Genomic DNA, 26,990 nt, shown 5'->3' with positions numbered 1-26,990 from the left:
GTATTTAGGGTTTTCATATCACTTTTGATAAACTCCACAATGAAAACATTGTTATTTTTTCTGTAAGATGACTATCTTTAACAGAAATAAAATGTTTTACACTACTTCACTGATACAGTCAAGAGAGGGTTTCTGTAGATCATATTCCTTTAGATCTTACTTTCTTTTCCTGTACTTAATGCAAGGGGGGAAAAATAGTGTGATGAACACTGTGTTCTCATGGTCCAGTAATTGGTAGCTGAATCCGTTTCTTCTGAGGAGAATATTCCAATAATCATTAAAACCTACCGACCACAGCTAATGTCAGACTTGTATCTCCATACAATGACAAGGAGGTGCAGTTAAGAAGCATTACCTAGTATTCTTCTTTTAGCATTTGCACATAATAACAAGTGCTACATTTTAGTTCAACTGCTATAATAAAATGCAAATTTTTTACTCTTTCACAGACCATATTCAAATGAACATCCCATTAAAATCCAGCCTCAGCTCATTATATTTAGTTTGTGAGTGATGCTTCTTAAAAGCAAAGATCTAATGACTATAATGCGTGCACAGCCACATTTGAAAAAATGGCTCTTTCTACAATGGCTATTCCCCCCATCTTGCCTCAGTATAATAGAAGACAATTGTACAGAGATAACATAATATGGCAAAGAATGACGTGACAGAGTAATTTGAAACTTAGGTTAAAATACATAATGCCATTTAAAAGCAATTAAAATTGTGGAACCGCAGTAACATCCAGGCACTAATGATTTACCCGAGAATCAGTTGTGGAAGGTTGAGTCATCAATACACTTACATTTTGAACCCAACAGATATTATATTCCATGACCTCCCATATTTTATCAACAATTAGACTCACGCTCATCGTGGAATTTTAATTCTACATCTTCTGCTTTGCCTTATTCTGTTTGGTCATCAGTTTCTCTTCCCAGTCTCGCTTTTCCTTCACCCCTAAACTAACCTGAATGAATGTTGTTTGCAATTTAAGCCCGTGGGGCTCAACCACAGGGAGGATTTTTGATTTACATATTACCAAACTTGAAGTTTTTGTCAACGTATAATCACGGAATCTTCTGCCTTTTAACATTTACAAAAGGGAACTCTTGATTATATTGTCAACTATTCCTCAAATTCTTTTGCCGCTCTTCAATGAATAACAAAAACATTTTATGTAATCAGTGAAAGACAGTTTTTAGTATGCTTTAAAAAGTGTTATGGATTAGATGATTTCTATGACCGTTTCAGCTCTCTATTGCAATGATTCCATGGGTATCGTTTGCTTGTTTTTAATGACACAACTTTATTTCATTCACTGTTACACTGCTACAATTTTAATAAAAGTGAGCACTGCACTCTTTAAAAGGAAAGATTTAGTTTTCCTTTTTTAAAAAACAAAATTTCTTCTTCACTTTTCTCCATGTCTTTAAAAAAAAGAAGATCTGCCCCCATATTATCTCAGTGCTTATTTACTCCTGGGTATATTTTATTCTGTGAAATACAGTTTATTGATGACAAAGAGGACAGCTTTGCATTACTGATCTCTGAATGTTTATAGGATGCTGAAAACTTCTGTCCTGAGTTATCCATATCTAACTCTGACACAGTGAAGTACCAACATAAGCTGGAATTAAAAGATAAGGGGATTGCTGTGGAGGCAAATAGAAAGACAACTAAAGTTTACAGACTAATAGCATTTAGTTGTAGACATATAATAAGAATCTTTGAATCACCATTATGAATAAAATACATGATATGAGCTTATTTTAATATTTTATGTGTGCATATGATTGACTCTAATGTATAATTTGGACAGCCAAGTGATATATCACATTTTCACAGTCAAATATTGCCTTGTTGAGATTGAGTAATTATTCTACAAATCAATTAAAACAATTTTATTCTCTCCCTTCTATGCACACTAGATTTCTGATACTGGCACTTATACTTGTGTGGCTACAAGTTCAAGTGGGGAGACTTCCTGGAGTGCTGTGCTGGATGTGACAGGTGGGTTCTTTGTGAACTATTTTAACAGGAGAAATCTTGAGCCAGTTTCAGTGATTAGCTCATTATCAACTAACAAGTTAAAGAGAGATCAATATTTTAAATTTATTGAATGTAAGAACTAAGCTTTACGCCACTTTTTCGTTTCTATACCTCTTGGTACGTAGCATTGCATATATGAAATGTGATACATTTGTCCTTAATAATCTTGTTATTTTATTTTCTCTGTCTAAAGAACAAGCAATTCTAGTGATCATGTGTGAAAGTAAATATTTACTACTATGTAGGAAAAATCAAATATTCACTTATATACTTTTGATTCATGAAGATGAATTGCTCACTGTCTATTCAAATTCTTTAATAGACTGTTTTCCTTTTAAGCATCTTTGTCAGCTTATGTAATCAGAAATGAAGCTTTTTCTATTTGTCCCCTCTAGAGTCTGGAGCAACAATCAGTAAAAATTATGATTTTAATGACCTGCCTGGACCACCATCCAAACCACAGGTCACTGATGTTACTAAGAACAGTGTCACCTTGTCCTGGCAACCAGGTACCCCTGGAACCCTACCAGCAAGTGCATATATCATTGAGGCTTTCAGGTATGAGACAGTTCCTTTTTTCTCCATTGGGTTTTTGCTTTAGCTCCTATATCCTAAAATCTCAAGTGAGCTATCCTGCTGTTTTATTCTAAGGACATGCTTAATCAGTGAATTTTAAGAATTTATCTTTTATATCTGACTTTATTCAAGAATAGACTTTAGTTTTATTTTTCATTCATACCTTAATTATAAGATTAAATATGCATTATCCATGCTTACGTCTGTAGGGATCTAGTTATGACATAATCACTTAGCTCTTCACCATTGTAGGGATTTATCAGATGTGAATTTTGGCTTTAGAACTAAGCAGAAAATAATTTAATTAGGCACAGGCACTTTTTAAGTTATGCAACTGTTATTGAGGCATGGAAGCTTGGAATTTTACTTCCTAATAAATAGAGCAGAATTTAAAATAATTCCAGTGTTTTATGCTATATATTTGAATACGTGTATTGGCTATGCCTAAGAGAATATTAAAAGCTACAATTAAGAGATTGAGTACATGCACTTCTGACTGCTGAAAGGAAAAGATATGTCCAATTGTTATTTGAAATAATTGCCATCAATTCAAGGATATAGACTATAATTTAGCAAATACTAGTATAAAATTGTTTTATGAGAATTTGAAAAAATAGTTGTACTAATGGGAAAATGTGGCTTCATATTTAGTTTCAATGTGCTTCTGTTTGCCACTATAAATATAGTGATAGCCTCTCTCCTTTTTAAGCATTAGGACAAATCATCACTTTCATTTTAGGCTTCCCTAATCTATTAAAGTTAAGGATCAACATATAGTTTTCAAATTTCAAAACAGTGTTTTTCTATAAGTTTCATGCTTTGTTGTAAAAAGACTTCTGAAAAATAAACAGACAGCCCTGAAAATCACATTTCCTCCTCATTCTAAACCAAAGCAGCATTTGACCTTAGACAAAGTGCTATAAAAGGGCATCCCATCTGCAGATGACTGTTAAAGGGTCCACACATACAGATTCAGAGATATTTCACCATTCCGAAGTGGTAAATCACAATACTGTGTAATGTACAATTTTATTAAAAATGTGACCAAGGGAAAATATTCATTACATGCTTCCTTTCTTCTTTTACAGATATGTAGTTTTAGAAGGCTCTATTATAATATTGCATGTGGAATTGATGCAAAAGAAAACACACCTTGTAACAGGAAAATGTATTGGCATAATTTACTCTGTAGTCCATTTATTCTTTCTACAGGTTAATTCTTTTCAAGGTATATATATATACATTTACGAGGACCATATTTATTGTATAAACTTGATGTTGTGATCTTGGCCTCTGTTCCTTTTACAGGTATTCATTTAGTGGCTGCTGTGCTTTAGCAAAGGGCTATCACATCTCCTGGGCTGAGTTTAATTTTGTTGTGCATGGCACTTCCGTTAGGTGGGCTCGGCTTTGTTGTTGAATAAACTGAAATCATCCAAATGTTTCATTTATTGGGCTGAACACTTCAAGCGTTGTGTGTGTGCGTGTTTAATTTTCAGCCATTAACCTTTGTCATTGATACCCAACTCCATTTCCAAGACCCTTATGACTGCTGTTTAAATGAAATTTCTGTTCATGTTTCAGCCAATCAGTGAGCAATAGCTGGCAGACAGTGGCAAACCACGTAAAGACCACCCTCTATACAGTGAGAGGACTGCGGCCCAATACAATCTATTTATTCATGGTGAGAGCCATCAACCCCCAAGGTCTCAGTGACCCAAGTGCTATGTCAGATCCTGTGCGCACACAAGGTAATTTCAATAGCTGCAAACATGACTGTTTCTAGAAGGAGGCATTAAACAGATCTTTAAGGACAAAGGGGTTGCAGGACCAAAGATAAATGTGTCTGCATTGCTTATTATAATGTTTCACTAGACCTGATCCAGTGAAAGAGAAGAAAACTTGTTCACCTTGGTGAGTGTGTCCTCTTTCTGGAGTTGTCACGGTCTATTTGGTAAAAAAGAAACAAAATAATTTGGTACAATTACGTAGTAAGTTAAATTGGGGCTTAACTGTAGGGCTTTACTGTATTTCAAAAGAAGGAAAAATGTTCCTCCTTCTTTGAAATTAATTGTACAATAGCAAAAAGTGATCTTTAATGGATAAAATGCCCTGTTAGGGATATCAAAATTCCTTCCTCTAGTTCAGGAATTGTGTTTTGATAGTGCAATGGGTCTCAAGGTGTGGTTCCCACAGAAGCAGCATCTGCATCACCTGGGGCCACATTAGAAATGCAGATTCTCAGGCCCTGACTCAGAAGCTCTGGGGATGGCGCCTGGCAGCCTGTTAAAGTGCCCTCCAGGAATGTTAATGCTTAAGTTTCACAAGCATCATTACAGTGTATTTTATTAAACCACATGTTTAAAGGAACAATTTGTTTCAGGAAGCAGTAAACCAAGCTTTCTTCCCGAGGTATGCAATGCTTTTGACTAATAAAAAACGAAACAAAACAAAAACACCCACCCAGAATATTATAAGATCAAAATGGAAGATTTCTCATCTCATCTTTCATAGCCTGCCTCTTCAAACTGAGAAGTTGCTGCAGTCTTGGGGTTAATATGGGATGTTGAATTATAATTTTCCTTCTTACTAGTAGGTGAAGGGAATTAATAAAATAGAAACGGTGGCTTTATTCTTTGTTACAGCTTACTTCCCACAGGGTTCTTGAGAAAGGGTTAATTATGTCTTATTTGTAAAAGGCTTTGAACAAGGTATTTATAATTCAAAGTAGTATTTTTATGCTATGAAAAGCACCATACAGCCATAAAATATTATTATAATTACAATGTAGTTCGGTGATAGTAACTAGCATGCTATTATAACAGAGAAGGGCACCTTAAAGGAATCAAGTCAAATAAAGTCACCACGTGATTTTGCAACGTTGCTGACATGATGACAGTCAAGGGAGGAGGGGATGCCACTTTGCTGTTGTTCTCTAAGCAGTAATGTGATTAATTTCCCATAATGATAAAGGGACTGTAGGTAAAGAACCTGTCTCAAGAGAAGGAAAAAGTACAAGAAGGAATTTGACGACCTGAAACTGTTTCTATTTTACCTTGCCAGGATCCAGTTGCTTTTAGTGTGTCTGAATTTAATGAGTACATTAAATTATTGAACTTGAAAATGAAGAGATGTATGGTTTTAACTCAAGAAGTTGTAGTACCCAGATCTTTTTTTTTTTTTTTTTTTTGCGATATGCGGGCCTCTCACTGTTGTGGCCTCTCTCCTGTTGCGGAGCACAGGCTCCAGACGCACAGGCTCAGTGGCCATGGTTCACGGGCCCAGCCGCTCCACGGCTTGTGGGATCTTCCCAGACCGGGGCACGAACCCGTGTCCCCTGCATCGGCAGGCGGACTCTCAACCACTGCGCCACCAGGGAAGCCCAGGATCATTTTTGACACCACACTTTCAGCAGCTTTGCATTCTGCAAAGCACTTCTTTGCAAAGAACACTTGGCTGTGTGAGCTCTTATTTTTCAAAGATATTAAATACTGTAGAATTTAGCAATTTCTTATTTCAGCAAGGCAGCAAGTACTTGTACCATCAAAGCACAGTAGATCATAGATATATCAGCAAAGATTAATAGTATTCACATGATATTAATAATACACACACACACACACACACACACACATATATATATATATATATGATTTCTAAATCAAGTAAAACTCACTGTGTTGTTTATGTTAAGGATGAAAAAAAGTGGAACTGGAAAAAAATTACCAAAATGTAGTCCCCAATTATTTATGTTCCATCTTAAGTTAGTGCACCCAATTTAAGTTATGGCTGAGATATGCACTTAAAAATATTTTTGCAAGAGTGTCGCATTGTGGCCTGAGAAAAAACAAGATTAAGAAAATAAATCCTTTTAAACTGGACTTTGTTCCTTAAATAAGGTGATTGAAGAAAAAAATGCAACGTAACATTGCAGTGCACCAGTTAAAGAAGCTGATTTGAGTATGTGTGAAATTCAGTGTTTGATATCAATTTGATGGACTTGGACATCTATAATTTATCTTTTTTCTTAATGGACACATAGGATGTAAACCATTGTATGGGAAGTAGAGTAGGATTTAGGCAAATGGTGACTAAGGGGTCAGAACAGTTTATGACTGAGAGTATATCATTTTAAACATTGTAATTCTTTCTCCCTCCTAGCCCCCCCATCACTTCGAAAAAATAGCAGCATGATTTTTTGTCAGATATTGGAGTACTGTTCAGAATTTATTACATAGAACATTTTATCAGCATTTTAAATTGGTCAAAATTATTTTTGTGAATTTGGGAGGGTTCTTCCCCTTCTCTCCCTCATTTTGTTTACTTTTAGTAACATAATTCACTCGCAGTCCCCTTGATTACTTTCTCTTCCACACTCACAGACTGAAATAGGTCAAGGAATAGGAACACACAACCTACTAACTGGGGAAAGGGATTGAACAAATTCCTCAACAGCACTTTTCAGACCTGGCCCCATTAACTACTTGGAAAAGTCCTTCAACATGGCAACATCTGTGTAAAACTGATGTTTCTAAAGAAGTCTTTCAGCACATACTTCATCCTTTAATAAGAAAATAATAGATCTTTCACAGCAGTGTACTGAGTGGGGATAAGGGGTTGCATACACTTTTATTAATATTATTTTAGTGAAGGTATCAGTTCTCAAATTATGTTCTAAAATGGTGGTACATATATAAATATGCTTTAACGTTGTTTGTCCCAAAGAGTTCTTAATTTTTCCCCTGGAATTATTTCTATTGGCATAATATTGGCTTATATAATATATATTAGAATTCCACTATTAATTTTAAAAAATTGGGAATGGTTATCCCTGTAGATATCAGCCCACCAGCACAGGGAGTGGACCACAGACAAGTCCAGAAAGAACTCGGCGACGTCCTTGTCCATCTTCATACTCCGGTTGTATTGACTCCCACCACTGTTCAAGTCACATGGACGGTAAGTTTTTAAAGACTATCCTAATGGTAGTCTCTTTTACTCCTTTAAGAAAACAAACCAAAACAGAAAAAAGCAAATAAACAAACCAAAAAAAAAAAAAGTAGCCAAAACACTCACCATTTAAAGTCAAGGTGTAATCAAAGGCAAAGAAGAAAAAAAACTCAATAGATAAAGGTGTGACTAGAGTAAAAATAGATCGCAATATAAACAATACGATCTGTCTCCTGAATTTTTAAATGGCCTTACTGAGATATAATTAACATACCAGAGTTAAAGTGTACAACTCAGTATTGTTTGGTATCTTTGCAGAGTTGTGCAGTCATCAGCAGAATCTGATTTTAGTACATTTCATCATCCCAAAGTGAAACCCTCCTCCCATTAGCAGTCACTCCTCTGTTCCCCTGACTTTAGCCCTTTGCAACCACTAATCTGTTCTCTGTCTATATAAATTTGCCTATTTCTTCCATGTGAATGAAGTTATACAATATACGATCTTTTGTATCGGGCTTCTTTCACTCAGCATGATGTTATTGAGATTCATCCATGTTGTAGCATGTATTATTAGTACTTTGTTCCTTTTTATTACAGAGTAGAATTCCATTGTATAGATGTATCACGTACATCTGTTTATCCATTTATCAGCTGATTCATCTTTGAGTTGTTTCCACTTTTGACCATTATGAATGATGGTGCCGTGAACACTTGTGTACACATCGACGTATATTTTCATTTTTCTTGCGTATACTTAGGAATTGTTGAATTAAACTCTCTGCTTAACGTTTGGATGAACTGCCAAAATGTTTTCCAAAATGGTTACACAATTTTATGCTCCCACAAGCAATATTTGAAGGTTCTAGTTTCTTCCACATCCTTGCCAGTTTCTCTTGCATCTTATCCTGTCCTTTTGATTATAGCTGTTCTAGTGGGTATGGGTGGTATATCATTGTGATTTTAATTTACATTTCTTTAATGACTAGTGTTTTGAATCTTTTATGTGCTTATTGAGCATTTGTATATCTTCTTTAGAGAAATGTCTGTTCAAATTCTTTGCCCATTTTTAAATTGAGTTGTTTGTCTTCTTATTATAGTTCTATAATGTTCTTTACATATTGGATACAAATCCTTTATCAGATATATGATTTGTAAATATTTTCTCCCAATCTGTGGGATTTTTTTTTACTTTCTTAATGATGTCATTTGAAGCACAAAGAATTTTATTTGAAGTTCTCTTCTAAATATAAATCAATCATCTTCACATTCTTTTAGCTGAATCTCATCTAGCAGTACCAAGAAAAGTATATAATTTTAATAATTTGACATATGTAGTAAAAAAAAAATTAATGGGTTTTAAGAGTAAATTGATATTTTAATATATGCTAAGAACATCCAATTCCAAATTCCATGCATTATTAAATGTCAACCTGCCCACTGTTATTTCAAAATACAAATGTTTTCATCGCATGATAGTCACTGAAATGAAAACAAGAAATAGCATAAAAATAGCCATATTACTCATATTAGAGGATATTAACCCTTGTATATGTGTTTGTGTCTATGTGTGTCTGTTTTGTGAAGAGCCAGATAATGTTCTTCCCTGTGCCTAATACAGTTTTTGCCAACTTCTCATTTATGCCTGAGATCTCTTGCCGCTAAAAATCCATGGGGATGATAAAAGAGCAGTTTTTTAAAACCCCCAGTATTTGTGCTAGATCTTGTATGTTGTGTAAGTAATGGTCATTTGAGTTATGGATATCTAGAAAATTTTCACTTTAATTATAATATTAGAATTATATCCATCATAATTAATTAGAAAGAATTATATTAATTAGAAAGTATTTATAATTATGACTATTAGTTTTGTTATTGTTTTTGTGGTAGTAGAAGAATGACTGTAAGTTAAAAAAAAAAATGGATTTTTCCCCCTTAGAATCCAAGTTTCTTTAGGGAACTATTTCACCCATTTCCATCAATTCCCTTAACAAAAGAAGTTGAAAAAGGAAAACCAGTTATTCTTCGTCAGTTCTTAATTAATTATGTTTGAAATATGAAACACAATGAAGAGAATTATTCCAGCGTCCTCTTATTAATAAAACCATTGAGCAAACATAGTTCAACAAGCATTTTTTGAGGACCGGTTTTGTACTAGATGTGGGGAAACACTGTATAAAGAGACACAAATCTGCTTGAGAAAAACGTGGGAATTCTTAATGACGGTACACAGGGATAAGGGCCATAACCGTATGTACACATTTTATAAACACAGGTTTCAATCAAAGAGGAAGTGATTAACTCTATCCTCAGGCATCAGAAACAACATTATCACTTATCTACATCTATACAGGGAAATATAGAGGCATTATTTATTTGAACAGAGGAAACTAAATTAACATTTAAGGCTGTTTTGTCCAGTTCTATAGACTTGTAAAAGGAAACCAATGCAGACAGGTTGAACAGTGTTCCCAGTATCCTACATCTATTTACAGGTAAAGATAGGGTTAGAATTTCCTTACTTTAAACCTACTTTTTGTGTTTTTCACTTTAAAGATAAACTGTAGACAAATATTTAGTTGAAAGAAATACCTTTTAACTGTGGAATTTCAACATATGATCCTGGATGGGGCACTTTACTTCTTAAACCACACTAGTCAAATGTTTAGTGAGTACCAAACTGGGTAATGCTTTAACAAAAAATAAAACTAAATTTATGTTTTAAGAGTAATTATGATTATTTAAGATTACATTGTTTCCAATTTTATTTTTGATTTAATTTCACATAGACTTATTCTGTTTTCTGCATATAATGGTTTCTATTCTTCTGCTCCCGTGAAGGGAGTATAATGACCTCATCATTTTTCCAATGGCACAGAAAGGATATCATCTGACATGGCTCTTCCATCTTTCTGTAGCTTTGGCTAGATACCAAACAAATAAAGCCAAGGAAAGGGTTATATTTTTAACAACAGATTTTTCCTCATTCTCAATTGAAAAAGTCTTTTCTGCTTTGTTGTGAGTTTTGAAGGGGTTTCTTTTTTAAGCTGCTTCTAAATGTGGAAATTATTTGGGTAAGAATCAAAGTCATTATGTTTATGAAGTTAATCACTGTAAAAGTCACTGAATTTAAAAGAATAAATCAAATTAGATAAAAATTTCAGATCAGTAGTCTGGGAGTTCTTCCAGGAGAGGGACCTTGTCATATTCATCTCTATATCCCAAGAAACTTGTCATTTCTAGTTTGCATATCTCTATCCCTCATGAACTTGTGTTCTGAGAGTCCAAAGTTCGTGTTTTCATTTCTGTTTTTTAAGAACAAAGCATTCATTATGAAATACTTTTTCAGTAACCGTCTGTTGAATGATCAAATCAGTTGTTTTCATACATTTTAACTTTTTACTTTAAAAAAGAAACCATTCAATTATATCACAAATTCCCCACGAATTTGTAGTTACACATGAGATAAGTATGTATTTCAGAGGTAAATTTTAATGAAATAAATTTAGGCTGGAAGTCAGATCAGTTGCCAAAGAAATTGTAACCAAATATTTCATTTTCATGTCATATTTTCAACTTGCTAAATGTGTATGTTCTTTGAGTTATAACACTGTTAGTATTTGAGTTATAGACATGTTGATGTTTGAGGGAAGAAATATATTCACCAGCCCATGTATTTCGATTAGGGGTCAGCTGATATGGTTTATCAATAGTTGGCAGGATTCTATTACCAAACACATAGGATGTTTGAACTGGAAAGACCATCTGCCTGCCCCACAAGTCTAATCTTGAAGCAACAATACTTAACAAAGGCTACTTTCTAAAAGTGACTGCTGTGATAATGAGGGTAGGTAAAAATGATGAAAATGGCTGTTTTACAAAGAAAGTAGCAATAAATCCCTTATTTTAAAATCATTATTCTAGTTTTTTTGCGTGTGAGTGTTTTGTTTTTATTCAAGGACAAAAAGGATTACAGGCTCCTTGCCCCTTAAACATCACAGCTACTGGAGTTGAAAGAGTGTTTTGGCGAACTTGAATTTCAGAACTCAATTAAACCCAGATCACTTACTTAGAAGGCTAAGCCCACCAAAGGAAATTCAATTTGAATTTTCAGTATAGATGGAATTTTTAAAATTGAAATGATAGATACTGAGCATCTCGCTTTAAACCTTTTAATGAAAGTGCTGATTTGAGGGCCACATATGGGCCCCCATTTTTAGTATATCCCTTACATAACAATGCTTTATCATTGTACAGCTCTAAAACTTGCAGAGTGCTTTAAACTGTATTAGTCATTTAATTGTTTCTGTGCCCTTGTAATATGCGTATTATTTGAGCAAACTAAGTAAACTGAGGCTCAGAAAGTTTAAAAGGCTAAGCTGTCACTTAATAGAGACCTTGTGACCTGAAGACTGAAACTCTCTTCACTTCACATGTTCCTTAAGACAATTCATTTGTATTCAGATACCAGAAAATACCAATTTTTTAAATTCTATAAGCCCATGCATGGATTTGTGGCTGGACTCTGATTATAATCAACTCTAAAAGAAAATCCTCCGTCTTATAACTGGAATGTTAATAAAACTAGTGACAAGCATAAGGTTTAACTCAAAAGTGACCACTTGTCAAAAGGTGCTCCAAAAGTCAGTGCTGTAGAGCACATATCCACTAAAAATCCCACCTATTTTTTAATAGGTAATATGCAGCATTTTCATTTTTGCTTTCACCTGTAACAACAAATTTCCTTCTGAAAAGAATGTATAGCCACCGCGCAAAATCAAGTTAAACTATTTAGCTATTAAGTAGGCCATTAGAATACACTGGTTGAAGGCAGTGTACACTGAAGTGAGCAAAGCAATGTTGTGTAGTAAACATTAGCTTCATAAAGTCCTAAAACACTTAATTAATGAAAACCAAACATGGATAAAACCAATTTACCCTGATTTACAGACTCCCTTCATCTGGAAACAGCTGCTTAATGTCCTTCTTAAAAACACAGCTTGCTTCTTTCAGTATTAACAAGCTATTATTGTGAGTTATGTCTTTCTTTCAGTATATAAATTCACTTAAAGTGAATGCAGAGAAGTTTATAAACTGCAAGCTTAATGTTGTTTTAACATACGCTGCAGGGATTTTTTTGAACATTGACAGTTTTGATGAAAGGCATCTCTCCTGGCTCTCATAAATTTACCTTTTTGCTTTTTACTTGCCTTGTTTTATAATGTCAGAACAACTTCTGCTTTTCAAAAAATATGTATTTTGGTATGAACACAAACTGGTAGCATGCATTAGGATTCAAAGATCATGAGCTTTGGTATCAGAACCGAGCTTACTTTTCCTTGACATAACCTCATACAAGTGTAGCACTAATTCCACAAATCTTTGAGGGTTAGAAAACTGTCAGGTGGGTGAAGGAATTCTTACTTGTTGAGACTCATCTGTGAAACTGGAATTAGCTATACTTAGAAACACACATGCTCATGCTTACCAACTTTATGGATTTTTCTAGCTTGGACATTCTAAATACCAAAAAAATGTCCCTTTGTTTCACTGTATTTTGATTGAGGTTCTGTATTTTTTAATTTTCTGTCTTCACTTAAAAAAATATTTTAAAATGCTGCAACTAATGAAGAAATGCCAGAAGTTAATACATGAAAGAATACCTTTTGTTTATTATGTGTTAACAGTTGGATCAAGACATTTTTAAAAAGCTGAAGTAACCGTTTCCATCATCACCTTCTTTATTTCCTCTCTCTCCTCAACCTTCCTAAAATGAGGTTATTCCATCTCTTCTCCATTGAATTTTACACTTTATTTGACAGTGAAATATGTCAAGTTAAAGGCTTCTTAAAATATGGCTACTAAACTATAGCATATGGAATATTAATTGAAGAAGGTGCTGTGATAGTTATATTTGTCAAGCATTTCTAAAAAAATGGCAAGACGTTAAAAAGTTTAAAAAGCTAAAAGTCCCTTTATGAAACAACGGTAACTCCAATAAAGACTCTTCAATAAATGTAAAACAAGAACTTGTTTTTTGATATTTTTTGATATTTTGATATTGGTTTTCAGGTTCCAAATCTCAGATTTTTATTAAAAACAGCTGCTTATCCTCTGTACCTCAAATGAATGAAAGGATCAAGAAAGTTGTCAGGTTGTGCCAATAGTGGGATATTGGAGGAGCCAGAAGTTGATAACTTAATAAATGTCTTTCATTTAATATTTGTTCATGGGTATAAGCTTTTCATATGCATTTAAAACAGACGCTCTGGCGCTACAACTCTTGAGTGTCTTTCATATGCTTCCTTCAGCTACAGGAATTTTACACATTCTGTTCCTACTCTTCTTCCCCTAAATAAGTCTTACTTTCCATGCAGACCTCAGCACTTGTTCTTCTTCCAGGATACTGTCTCCCCTTCCTGACCACTCAGCTTCCTCTCCACTCTAGGCTTTCTTAGCTCCTAGTACAACTCACTCATAATATCTGCGTATGCTTATTTGTTATGAATGTAACCTGCCCATTGTTTGAGTGATCATTAAATAATGCCCACCTTCTACCTGAATTCTATGCACCATGAGGCCTGGGACTGACTCTACTTTCATTCTCCATTTTTACCCTCAGAGTTAACAGAATAACTGGCACCTCTTAGTAGGAACTCAGAAAATGTTTGAGTGAGTGAAGACATTAGTGAATGAACAAGGGATGAGAATGGAGATTCCAGACAAATAGCACACTACATATAAAACCACAAAAATGAGAATTGTTGACTACAAAAAAAGAACAAACAGACGAGCAACAAAGCTAGAAACATTGGCATGTCTAGGCCTTGACAGGCTTTTGTGCTAATCCAAAGAATTTGAATTAATTGAGTATCTTAGCTGCTATGAAGTGTTTTTAACAGGAGAGAATGTTGTTCCACTCTTCATTTTGGAAATAACAACTTAGGAGCAACGTGAACTCAGAACTGGAAAAGGATATTAGAAGCAGGGAGATGAATTAGAAAGCCATGGCATCACTCAGACACTTCCATTTGGTTTCAAAAGTCTTTTGCTTTGTTTTTCAGGTTGATCGCCAACCCCAGTTTATTCAAGGCTACCGAGTGATGTACCGTCAGACTTCAGGCCTGCAGGCTACATCAACATGGCAGAATTTAGATGCTAAAGTCCCGACTGAGCGAAGTGCTGTCTTAGTCAATCTGAAAAAGGGGGTGACGTATGAAATTAAAGTTCGACCATATTTTAATGAGTTCCAAGGAATGGATAGTGAGTCTAAAACAGTTCGTACTACTGAAGAAGGTCAGTATTCAGATTTCTAACATAAACCAAACTTAAACCATAATGAAATCAATTTCTGTTGAAGTTCTAGTTTATCATCTTCCTTAGAAGGGTAGCAAAAGACATTCTAAAAGTCAATCCAGGAAGTATCATCTTCTCCTTTTATTCTGAGAATTTCATAGAATCTAACAACTCAAAAAGATGACATTCAAGTAGTTTGAATTTTCCTTAAGGAAACATTCGCTTCAAATCTTGTTTTTCAGTGCACTGGAATTTGATTATAATGTTTTCCTATTTTTTTTTTTACACATGGATTTAAGACATTTGGCTTCATTAAAGGACAGGCTAATGGAAACCCAAGTACACAGGCTGTTCTTTGTCTCTCTTTGTTTGGGTGGAGTAAAGCATGACATTTCCTTTCATAAGCCTGCTTCCCTATGGGCTCTGCCAGTCTGATTCATAATTTCTAATCCGGAAGGCCCCTTGCATGTTTGCAGCAGCATTCTTCTTAGTGATGTTCCCTCTCCCTCTTCCCTTTGTAACTTTTCTTACCTGTAGATACTTTTAAAGTCAGTCTGTGATGGACATGAAATTAATGTTGGTCTCAACCAGTCCATTTTCTAGCGTCTCCTTCCCTAAACTAGGGGTTTATAATGAATGCTATCATCAAAGTACAAAAAATCTGGGCTTCCCTGGTGGCGCAGTGGTTGAGAGTCTGCCTGCTGATGCAGGGGACGCGGGTTCGTGCCCCGGTCCGGGAAGATCCCACATGCCACGGAGCGGCTGGGCCCGTGAGCCATGGCCACTGAGCCTGCGCGTCCGGAGCCTGTGCTCCACAACGGGAGAGGCCACAAGAGTGAGAGGCCCGCGTACAGCAAAAAAAAAAAGAACAAAAAATCAGATACCAACTATAATAAATTCCCCCCTTTTCTGCTTTTGTACTAATTTTATGTACAAAAACATATTTTATATAAATCAATATAAGAGCAACCTTAAGAAAATGTGTGTAGGTTGTTCATGGTAACATAGATGTACATGTTTGACCAAAGAACTTTTAAATTATACATATCTTATAATAAGCAACACAGAGAAATGTTATCTTCATATTGGTTTACAGTGTGATATACTGACATGAGCTGAAGTGCATGTTTTTAAAGGCATCATTAGTCTACCTTTAAGATTTGTAAAGAAAATTAATAATAGGATCTTCATCCCCCATTAAATTTTACTTTATGTGGATAATGTGTAGAACTAATGAGTGGGGTGGGTCAATTTAATACAGAATGCTACATTTGAAGCATATGTCCAAAAATCAATTTCACTGCAGTTAGACTTTTCCTCTAGACTAGACATTTGTCACCATTCGGTATACGTTCATCTCCGCTTTCTGTGGCCTTCTGAAGGGAACAAATTGGAACTCAGCTGGGCTTGTCTGGGAGCAATGAGTGGGTTCTTTCACATCTGTGTAATAATTGACAGGTCAGGAAATAGGCACGGTGTTCTCGCCAAGCCAGCGGTAAGGCAGATGAGAAGCCAGTTCTCCAAAATGTTACTTTTCAATGAAGTCTACTTAATAACTACAAAACTGGTAGGCAAATGGTTGGATTGATGTCATTGTGCCACATTTTGGAGCAACCTTATCACACAGAGGAGTGATAAAGAGCAGTATGGTGGTAACGTGTCTGTGTGTGTCTTACACTCAATGCAAAGATGACTACACCTTAGTGAAATATGCTGTGACAGATTTATCAAACGTGGGAAACTTTATTGATAGGCTTTTTTTTTTTGGAGGGGGGGCTGCGTTGGGTCTTTGTTGCTGCACGCAAGCTTTTCTCTGGTTGTGGCGAACAGGGTCTACTCTTCGTTGCAGCGTGCGGGCTTCTCATTGCAGTGGCTTCTCTTTGTTTTGGAGCACGGGCTCCAGGCACGTGGGCTTCAGCAGTTGTGGCACTTGGCCTCAGTAATTGTGTCTTGAGGGCTCCAGAGCGCAGGCTCAGCAGTTGTGGCGCACGGGCTTAGTTGCTCCGTGGCATGTGGGATCCTCCTGGACCAGGGCTCGAACCCGGCTGCCCTGCCTTGGCAGGTGGACTCTTAACCACTGCGCCACCAGGGAAGCCCCCATTGATAGTCTTTTAAAATATGTTTTATGTTTCAAGTGTACACGTTTTCAAAGAACTAAGTTGTGTAGTTGTGAAAGCATTGATCTTATATGTAAAAATTCTTTTGTACCACAAGATTATCTGAATTTTGCTTTAACTGTTAGTACTTTGATTTGTTTTTTCCATAAAGGAAGAGAACTGTAGGAAATTAAAATCTGTCCATTTCACATTTGATCCAACATGAACTGTTTTCATTTATATCATCAGAGTTCCTTGTTCATCAATATAAAATAAGTTTTAAATCTTAAATTATGGGTCAATTTATAACAGTCAATTATTTTTCTCAATACGAAAACAGAAGTGTCTTTTTTCTGCATTGGTGAAATTTATAGCTGTGTTTCTGTTTTTATGTATTAAACGCAAATCAGAACAAAACAAAAAGATTGTCAGTAATGCTACCACTCAGAGATAATAACATAAAATTTTGGAATGCATCCTCTCAGAACATTTTTGATAGCAGTGTTTTTTTGTTGTTGTTGTTTTTGTTTTTTGTTTGTTTGTTTTTTAAAAAGCGAGCCTATTAGAGTCAAAAGAACCAAAGTTCTAGAATCAATCAGGCATACCTGGGTTCAAATTCTCCCTCATTATTTGACTTAGCTAAGTCTTCAGTTTCCTTATCTGTAAAACTGAGATAAGAGTTGTTTTTATTTCCTGAGGTTATTATGAGAATTAAATCTTACTCTTACCTCAGTTCTGGGCACATAGGAAACATTCATTTGAATGTTAGCTGTTAAATTTATTGTTGAGGACATATTACCATAGCTGTTGTATTGCTTTAATCTATCCATTATATATAAAGGATTTTTTTTTAAACTGTCACTGTTAATTCAGAATTACTGGAAACCAGACCTTCTTGCATTTTGTCTTTATATTCATATTCTGTAAGCAGTCTTAATGTACACCAAGACTTACAGTTTGTGTTCATTCTAATCACTTCCTCTGCAGCCCCAAGTGCCCCACCACAGTCTGTCACTGTGCTGACTGTTGGAAGCCACAATAGCACAAGTATTAGTGTTTCCTGGGATCCTCCTCCCCCTGACCATCAGAATGGAATTATCCAAGAATACAAGGTAAGGCCCGGATGAAGAAGGAAAGTTCACAGGTAAAAGTGCCCAGAGAAGTCTCAGGGTCACATGGAGGGGGAACATTTCGAGTGGCCCTCTTATTGAGTTTGAGTGTAAAGTAATATTTTATATCTTTGTGTGACAGGTAAAGAAGCAAATGCATAGGATGCATAGAACCTAATTCCAAGGTCACAGATAACACAAACTCAGTTGGACACGCAAACCATAAGAATGCAGCGTTGTTGTTGTTTTTTTTGTTTGTTTTAATAATGTGATTGCAGAACCTCAGGGATTTAGAGAGACAGGGTAGAGGGTAGATAGTGAAGCCCTATCCTAGGGAGTGCCTTTATCTTTGTTATTAGATTTCTGTGTAATGGGATTTAGAACAGCTGTTTTTAAACTGTATTCTCATAAAAAAGATGCTTCAGGAGTTTAAAGAGTTGAGATGGAGATAAGAGGGTGGGCAGTACCGCCTCCCACTGTAAATTCTGCTTTTACCAAGTTATTGGTAAAAGGTTCTGTAAAATATTTCATTTGAAAAAAGGGAGTCATTGAAAAAACAAATTGTGAAAAACTCTTATTTTTCAATTGATGAGTTTGTTGCTATTTGGAAACAGTATATATTCGTTGTTTCTTCACCATCATTTGAGCGACATCACTTAAGAATCACAAGTTGTCTAACTTTGAGAAATAAGATTCTAATTAATTGTGATGTGATTAGACCACATGGGAGAGTAAAACACCTCATTAAATCTTGTAAAAATTTAAAACTATGCTTTTTTGCTATTAATAAATTTTTATAGAAATCTGATAATAACATACTAAGTAGATCTATTAGAAAAGAAACCTAGACACCCCACCTCACCCCGGAAATTCATAGTTGGTATGTGAAATTAAGCTGAATAATTTTACTCAAAACATTGTTACTTCTAGGAAAAAATGTGAAAGTTAAAGTAGAATTTTCCTAAGTTAATGGTTAAGTTACTGAAGCAAATGGACTAAATTTGCATAAGAATTTATTTTAAAATTATTCCCATCACATTATAAAGAAATGTGAATAAGAAAATAAGAGTAAGTGCTTTTACAGTAGCATAATTATATAAAATCAGAAATTTTGTAAGTGTTAGGACACATGGTTTTAAAAGCAAAACATTATCTACCCTGGAGTGTGTGTGTTTTTTAATGAGTTTAGGATTTTACTTTTATATCATCTAGGACTAAATATCTTCAACTTCTATTTATTTAAATATTGATTTTTTTTCACAACATGATAATTTTTCATGAGTTGTAAATTTTCTCACTCATATGAGATTGTCCTATTTTGGTAAAAATGTGTATATTTTGGTAAGGGCTAAATAACCCTTCACTAGTAACTTAGGTTTCATAGACTAAATAAAAGACATTTGCAATTCAAAGGCATTCTTTTAAAGAAAAAGTTTCAGGAACTTACCTCTTTCAGAAACAAGCAATGTACGTGTCCCCATGTAGATTATAAATACTGTATAATAGAAATACAAATAAGTACACACAGTAGAATTTTTTATAACACATTTTACAGTAACAGATTTCCATATCCCAAAAGAATGTATGACTTAAAATTTGATTCTTATTGGAAGTACAAGACTAGCATCCCTCACATCAGTGTTTAAAGACTTCCCACCACTCTGTTCTCGTGCATGTGTATGTATGTATAGATATGTTTTGATCAATATTAAGATTTATTACTGTCAGTGTAAATATTGGCTTTAATTTTATCTCAGTCAATACCTATAACTTTAGTCAATTAATCTTGTTAACCACTTCTGTGTAAGTTAATATTTTCTTAAATGAAATATAAATTACTTCGATGTGCACCTATATACTTTGGATACTACAACTCATAATCACCATATTTTTAATAATTCTTTGCATAATAAATCTTGATAAATAAATTAAGCAGAGGAATTTGTGTGTTTTAATCCATACCTAAACGCCGTTTGCAATCAAGGACCACTTTCCAGACCTGGCAGAGGTGCTGAGGGAATCATTGTACTATGAGCATTCAGTGTTGATTGTAAAATATAAAGGAATGCTGCATAGTTTTAGCTTCTTTTGTTGTTCTTTAATACACACACACACGTACACAGACACACACACCTATATATATATACATACATACGTATATATATAAACAGCAGAAATTAGGCTTTAGAAAATGTCATTTACAAATACTTCTATAAGACTAGAAAATAGATTGGTCTCTACTAAAAGATTTAATCAATTATAATGAACTAATTACCAGAAAAAAATAATTTGATATTCACTTTACATTTCTATAGATCTGGTGTCTGGGGAATGAAACACGATTCCACATCAACAAAACTGTGGATGCAGCCATTCGATCTGTAATAATTGGTGGATTATTCCCAGGGATTCAATACCGGGTAGAGGTTGCAGCTAGTACCAGTGCAGGAGTTGGAGTAAAAAGTGAGCCACAGCCAATAATAATTGGTGAGTACCAATCCCTATGATATGTGTTTTAGAATCAGTCAACTGGTAACAAGGTAGATTATTTTTTTAAATCTACATCCCAACAGTGGAAATACAGTAAATAATGAGTAATAAATGCACACATCATATAGGCAAATAAACTGACTAGAGCGTCTAACAAAATGTTTAGCAATTGCTTATGCTCTTAGGATTTCCACAAACTTCTTAAAATCATAATCATTAAGAGTTTACATGCTGAAAGTTGGTTTGAAAATTATTTTTAATCTATAGTTTCATTTGTAATTTTGATGCCTTTGAAATACAATAGGAAATGAGGCAGTTACCGAAGAAGGCACATTATGTTTCAAATCTGTATACCTCCTCTTAGCCAGAAAAATGTCAAAAATTAACCAGAAACAGGCCAAAAGAAACTAGTAATCCAAATAAACTATCCCAAAGACGAAATCCCTATTCAATCTACTATCATCATTACAGAAAATTGCTTCCTATCACCATGGATTATGTTTGACTTTTCTTGAAATATATATAAATGGAATCATACAGAATATAATATTTTGTGTCTGGCTTCTTTCACTAAACATAATGTTTTTGAGATTCTCCCATACATATATTATGCAATTCATATGTTTTATTTCTGAGCAGTATTCAATCATGTGAATGTATCGTATTTTGTTTCTCTGCTTTTCTCTTGAGAGAATGTGTAAGAAGATTTTTTGAGGACATATGTTTTTATTTCTTTTGGAGAATTACCTAGAAGTGGAATTTCTGGGTAACAGCACTGATGTAGTTTGACTTTATAAGGAACTCTAAATATTTTTTTCAAATTGTATAATTTTATACTCTCACTGGGACAGAATATGACTTCCAGTTTTTCTGCATCCTCACTGACATTTAATGTTGCCATCTGTCATTTTAGCCATTTCAGTGAGTGTAAGAGTCCCTCATTGTCATTTCAACTTCAATTTTCTTTGATGACTAATGATGTTGAGCAACTTCACATGTGCTTATTGGCCATTCACATATTTTCTTTTGTAAAATTTCCAAGCCTTTGCCTTTTCTAAAATGGTGTCATTTGTCTCTTGTTACTAAGAGGAGTTATTTGTACCTTTTCAATATAAATTATCTGTCATAGGTTGTATCACAAATATTTTCTCCCAATTTATGGCTTTTTAGTCCTTTTCTTGATAGTCTTTTGAGGAGCAAAAGTTTTCAATTTACATAATCTATAATTTATCAAATTTTTCTTTCATGTTTAGTACTTTCTAAGAAACTATGTCCTAATCTAGATAGCAAAGATATTTTCTTCCAGAAGCTTTATAGTTTTAGCTTTTATGCATAGCTTTTATAATTCATCTTAAAGTAATTGCATGTGATTTGAGGGTTGAGGCTTATTTATTTCCATATGTAAAATCAAAATGCATAGGTATCTTTCACTGAAAAAACTTTCCTTTCTCCAGTTAACTATATATGTGTGGATCCATTCCTGGATTCCCTGTATGATTCCATTTGTTTATATGTCCATCCATATGCCAAACCACAGTGTCTTGATTACTAATAGCTCATAGAAAGTCCTGAAATCAGGTAATGTGAATACTGCATCATTTTCTTCTCCAAAATTTTTTTGACTGTTCCAGACCTTTTGCTTTTCCATATACTTTTCAAATCAGCATGTCAGTTTCTACAAAATTATGTTGGAAGAAAAATTTGGAAAATTTTTTTCTACAAAATTATGTTGGAAAAATTATGTTTAAAAATACAGTGGATCTATACATCAAATTGGAAAGATTAAACATTTTCATAGTCAGTCTTTCTCTATGGGAATTTGATGTACTCTCCATTATTTGTCTTTATTTTTCTCAACAATATTTTGTAGTTTTCAGCATATGGCCTTAACATATATTTTGTTAAACTTTTTCCTATTTAATGTTTTTTACACTATTACAAGTGAATTTATAAAATTCCCTTTTTCAACTACTTTATGTTATATATAAATTTATCTTTATGTATTTCCCTTTTATCTTATGGCCTTACTAACTTCACTCACTTATTTTAATAGTTGCAAAATACTTTTTCTGAGTGTATTCAGATAATCATCTATTTTCTTTCTCCTTATTTGTGTTAATATGATAAATTCTATGGTTTCAAAGGTAATTAAACCTGGCATTCTTGGGATAAATCCCACTTGGTCAGGATATATTATGCTTTTTACAGATACTAGTGGATCTGATTTGCTAACATTTAGTAAAGAATTTTGCATCTATGTTCATGAGGGATATTGATAGGTAGTGTTCTTTTAATGTGTTCGTCAGGTTTTGGAATCAGGGAGGCTAGCTTTAATGGGTTGAGAAGTATTCCTTCCTCTTTTACATTCTGTAAGAGTCTTGGTAGGCCTGGTCCTATTTCTTCCTTAAATCTTCTAGAATTCAATGATGATATCTGTGCCTAGAGTTTTCTTTGTGAATTATTTTTATTGTTATGAATTTACATTTATTCAGATATTTTTTTCTTCTCTGTTGGTTGTGGTAAATGGATTTTTGGTGTTTGCCCACCAATGAATTTGTCTAATCCATCTAAATTGTTCAATTTATTATCACGTTTATTTGCAGTATCTCCTTATTTGTAATCCCTTTAATTGTAATGTTTGCAGGATGAGTAGTAATGCCATCTCTTTTATTCATAAGTACTGTGGATTGATGCTCTCTCTCTCTTCTCCTTTTTCGTTGCCCCCTACCCTCTCTCTCTCTTCCCTCTCTCCAACTTTAATCTCGATAAGGATTTATCAATTTTATTAATCCTTTCAGTGTACAAATTTTGGCTTTGTTAGTTTTATTTGTTTTCTAATTAAGCGATTTCTGATATTTATTTCTTCTGCTTACTTTTATGTTGCTTCTTAAGATAGAAACTTATATCAATGATTTGGACCTCTCTTCTTTTCTAATACAAATATTTAAAGTTATAAATTTCCCTCTAAGCACTTCTTCAGCTGAATCTTACAAATTTGATGTGTTATGTTTCCATTTATCATAAAGTTGAAAACACTTTTCACTTTCCCTAAAAATTTTTGGGTTTTGCAGAAGTTATTTGGAAATGTGCTATTAAATTTCCAAATGTTTTGGTATTTTCCATATAGCTTTTTGTTGCTGATTTCTAATTTAATTCCACTGAGGTCAGAGAGTGTATTTTACATGAATTTAGCTTTTTAAATATGGAGACTTAGTTTATGGCCAGAATTTCGTTTTAGCGAGCGTGCCTTGTGCATTTAAAAACTATGTTCATTTTTATTTTTCTATATTGAAATGGAACGTTCAATAAATGTCAGGTCAAATCAGTTGGTAGTATTGTTAAAGTCCTGACTTATTTTCTGTTAATGCATTCTTTTAATTAATAAGAAAAGAGCCTGACAATTTATTATAATTATAGATTTGTATATTTCTCCTTTTTATGTTTTTGTTTCATGTATTTTGCTACTCTGTTTTTTTTTTTTTTTTTTTTGTGGTACGCGGGCCTCTCACTGTCGTGGCCTCTCCTGTTGCGGAGCACAGGCTCTGTACGCGCAGGCTCAGCAGCCATGGCTCACGGGCCCAGCCGCTCCACGGCATTTGGGATCTTCCCGGACCGGGGCACGAACCCGTGTCCCCTGCATCGGCAGGTGGACTCTCAACCACTGCGCCACCAAGGAAGCCCGCTACTCTGTTTTAACTGAGTATATTTTAAGATTGTTATAGCTTCTAAATGAACTTATGCTTTTTTATTATGAGATGCCTCACGTTATTTCCTCGTAAGATTCTTTGTCTTGGAACTTACTCTGTCTGATGTTAGTACACCCGTGTAAGTGTTTGCGTTTTGTGATTTTTTTTTCCATCCTTTTATTTTAACTCCTATGTCTTTGTATTTAATGCACATTTGTATTATTTAAATTGCATATTGTGAGGCCTTATTTTTTATCCAATATGACAATCTTTGCCTTTTAATTGGAGTGTTTATTATCTTTAATGTGATCATTGATGTTTTGGAGCTTAGAATTACCCTTTTGCTATTTTTTTTTTAATCGGACTTTGTTCCTATTTTCCTAATTTACTGATTTCTTTTGGATGAATAAAATGACTTCCTGTATAATATTTTATGTTCACTATTGAATCGTTAAGTATACTTATTTTTGTAATGATTACTCTAGGATTAGCCTATGCTATATGGATCTTAGAAAATATAATTCCATTTTCCTCCCTTTCAAGCTTTTTGCTATTGTTCTACATTTTACTCCTGCACATGTAATAAAAACCAACACACAAACTAAAATATTATTATTGATTTTGCTCTAAACAATCAACTATCTTTCAAATAAATTAAAACTAAGAAAAAATATTTTATATTACCCACCTTTATCTGATATTCTGTTCCTTAAATTCAGTCCCTGAGTCTGCCTGAGTTTTACTGTCTCTTTAACTCAGGAATGCTATTCAGCCATTTTTGGACTCCCCTTCGTTGCATCACATTTTAGAAATTGTCTCCAGATAGAAAGATATGAATATCGTACGATTCCCCTTGTTTATTTCCTTTTTTCTCATAGTTCTGTCCTTTTGTTTCACATATTTTGCCTAGGTTTTCCTTGTTTATGGTGGGATGGCATGTCTCATTCCTGTTATTCTTTCATGGGCAGAAGTGGAAGTATCCAGTGAATTATTCAGCTTATATAATACAAATTCCATTTGTTCTCTTTTACATTTTTCATTTCCCTCTGAAATTCCCCATGTGTTCATTCATTAGGACACTATTATTTTAAATTAATGAACATATTGTAATAGTTGCTTGAAAGTCCTTTCCTCCTAATTTCAACACCCATGTCATCTCATGGTCTATTTCTATTGATTACTATTCCTCTTGATCTTGGGTTATCTTTTCCTCATTTTTGCTATTGTGGTTGTTATTATTGTTTTGCTTGTTTTTGCATGCCTGGTAATTTTTTACTATATACTGGACATTGCAGAAAACATACTATACAATTTTGTAATCTTCTGAAGAATGTTGTTTTTCTTTTCCTGAGAGGCAGTTATGTTACTGGCTGATCATCTCGATCTTGTGGTGGCTTGGTTTTTACATATTGTTAGTATGGACTATTTATGCTTTGACAATATTCTTCAGGCAAAACCTCAGTTTAATTTTTACTTCTAAGGCATAGTGCTCCTGGACTTTTGGTGAAAAGCCTAATATATTTATCTGGTCTGCCTAACTTGATGGAATTTAAACATCAAACACAATCTTCTCTGCAGTGAGAGAGTCTGCTCAGTCTTTGCAGCCTTTTACCTTTTGAGTTTCACCAAATCCTTGAAATCGTCCTTCTGCCTGCACAATTCAGGGTTCACACTAGTACTGAGGGAGAATTTATACACAGATTTGAGAACGTCACTCTCCTGTCTCTCCCTCTTTCACATGGTTTCTCCCTTAATTTTTTGTCACACTGGCATCTGCGAGGGCTATCTTCTGACACCTCCTAGAAGTAAAAGACTGAGATTTTCAGCTTGAGTTCTAGCTCCCTAGTGCTGCATGGATTGAGCCCTCTAAGGGGGTAGAAAGCCTCATAAATGCAGATTTTTTTTCTTGAGTGGTTTTATTCTTTCAAAAGGCAAATTCCTTCAGTTTACCCTGATTTTATTTGTTTGTCAGTGTCTTTATCTTTTTAAATGTTCTTCCTAGAGTTTATATATTTTAAAAATACTTGTCCAGAGTTTCATACAAGCCAATGTGCCATTTGCATTCTTTTCTGTTTATTTTCTAAAATATGCACATAGAACATACTACCAAATTCTGGGAAGTTGTTTCTTTTTACAATGTATTTATTATATAATGAAGAGATTTAATACTCAGTTGTCATGTTAACATTTTTTAGATTCTCCAAGTATTCTTCCTTTTATATATTAAAAACATTTGAAAAGTTATAGTATTAACTTTTCTTTAAATTGCCTTCCCTTTCTTAATTAGTCATACAAACTGAATTAATTTCTTAACCTGAGGGAAACCTATAATCTTGCCCTTCTGAGATTTTCTAAAATAAATTGGAATAAGAAAGAAATACAGGTACACCCAAAAGGATTTAACAGATATAGATGAACTTATTCTTATTTCTACATATTTTCTAAATATTTAGCATATTTGTTATTTAGAAATAAGGCAGTAATTTTTCACTTAAAAAACATGAAACAGGGCTTCCCGGGTGGCACAGTGGTTGAGAGTCCGCCTGCCGATGCAGGGGACATGGGTTCGTGCCCCAGTCCGGGAAGATCCCACATGCTGCGGAGCGGCTGGGCCCGTGAGCCATGGCCCCTGAGCCTGTGCATCCGGAGCCTGTGCTCCGCAACGGGAGAGGCCACAACAGTGAGAGGCCCGCGCAAAAAAAAAAACCACAAAAAATCTCTCTCTCTCTCTCTCTCTC

The 26,990-nt window shown here is 34.3% G+C and overlaps 1 protein-coding gene across 1 annotated transcript in view; it reads left to right on the top strand.

Annotated features, from left to right (window-relative positions):
• ROBO2 (roundabout guidance receptor 2) overlaps nucleotides 1-26,990 on the top strand; it is a 518,554-nt gene that overhangs the window by 432,042 nt on the left and 59,522 nt on the right. The window contains exons 10-16 of the mRNA XM_060149063.1: nucleotides 1,932-2,013; nucleotides 2,448-2,610; nucleotides 4,213-4,379; nucleotides 7,466-7,587; nucleotides 14,640-14,871; nucleotides 17,955-18,079; nucleotides 20,392-20,563. Coding sequence (XP_060005046.1) covers nucleotides 1,932-2,013; nucleotides 2,448-2,610; nucleotides 4,213-4,379; nucleotides 7,466-7,587; nucleotides 14,640-14,871; nucleotides 17,955-18,079; nucleotides 20,392-20,563 — 1,063 coding nt within the window. The remainder of the gene's footprint in view (nucleotides 1-1,931; nucleotides 2,014-2,447; nucleotides 2,611-4,212; nucleotides 4,380-7,465; nucleotides 7,588-14,639; nucleotides 14,872-17,954; nucleotides 18,080-20,391; nucleotides 20,564-26,990) is intronic.

This window comes from Lagenorhynchus albirostris, chromosome 5 (assembly GCF_949774975.1).
Source record: "Lagenorhynchus albirostris chromosome 5, mLagAlb1.1, whole genome shotgun sequence".
Taxonomy (NCBI): Eukaryota; Metazoa; Chordata; class Mammalia; order Artiodactyla; family Delphinidae; genus Lagenorhynchus; species Lagenorhynchus albirostris.
This window is presented reverse-complemented; position numbering and strand designations above follow the sequence as displayed.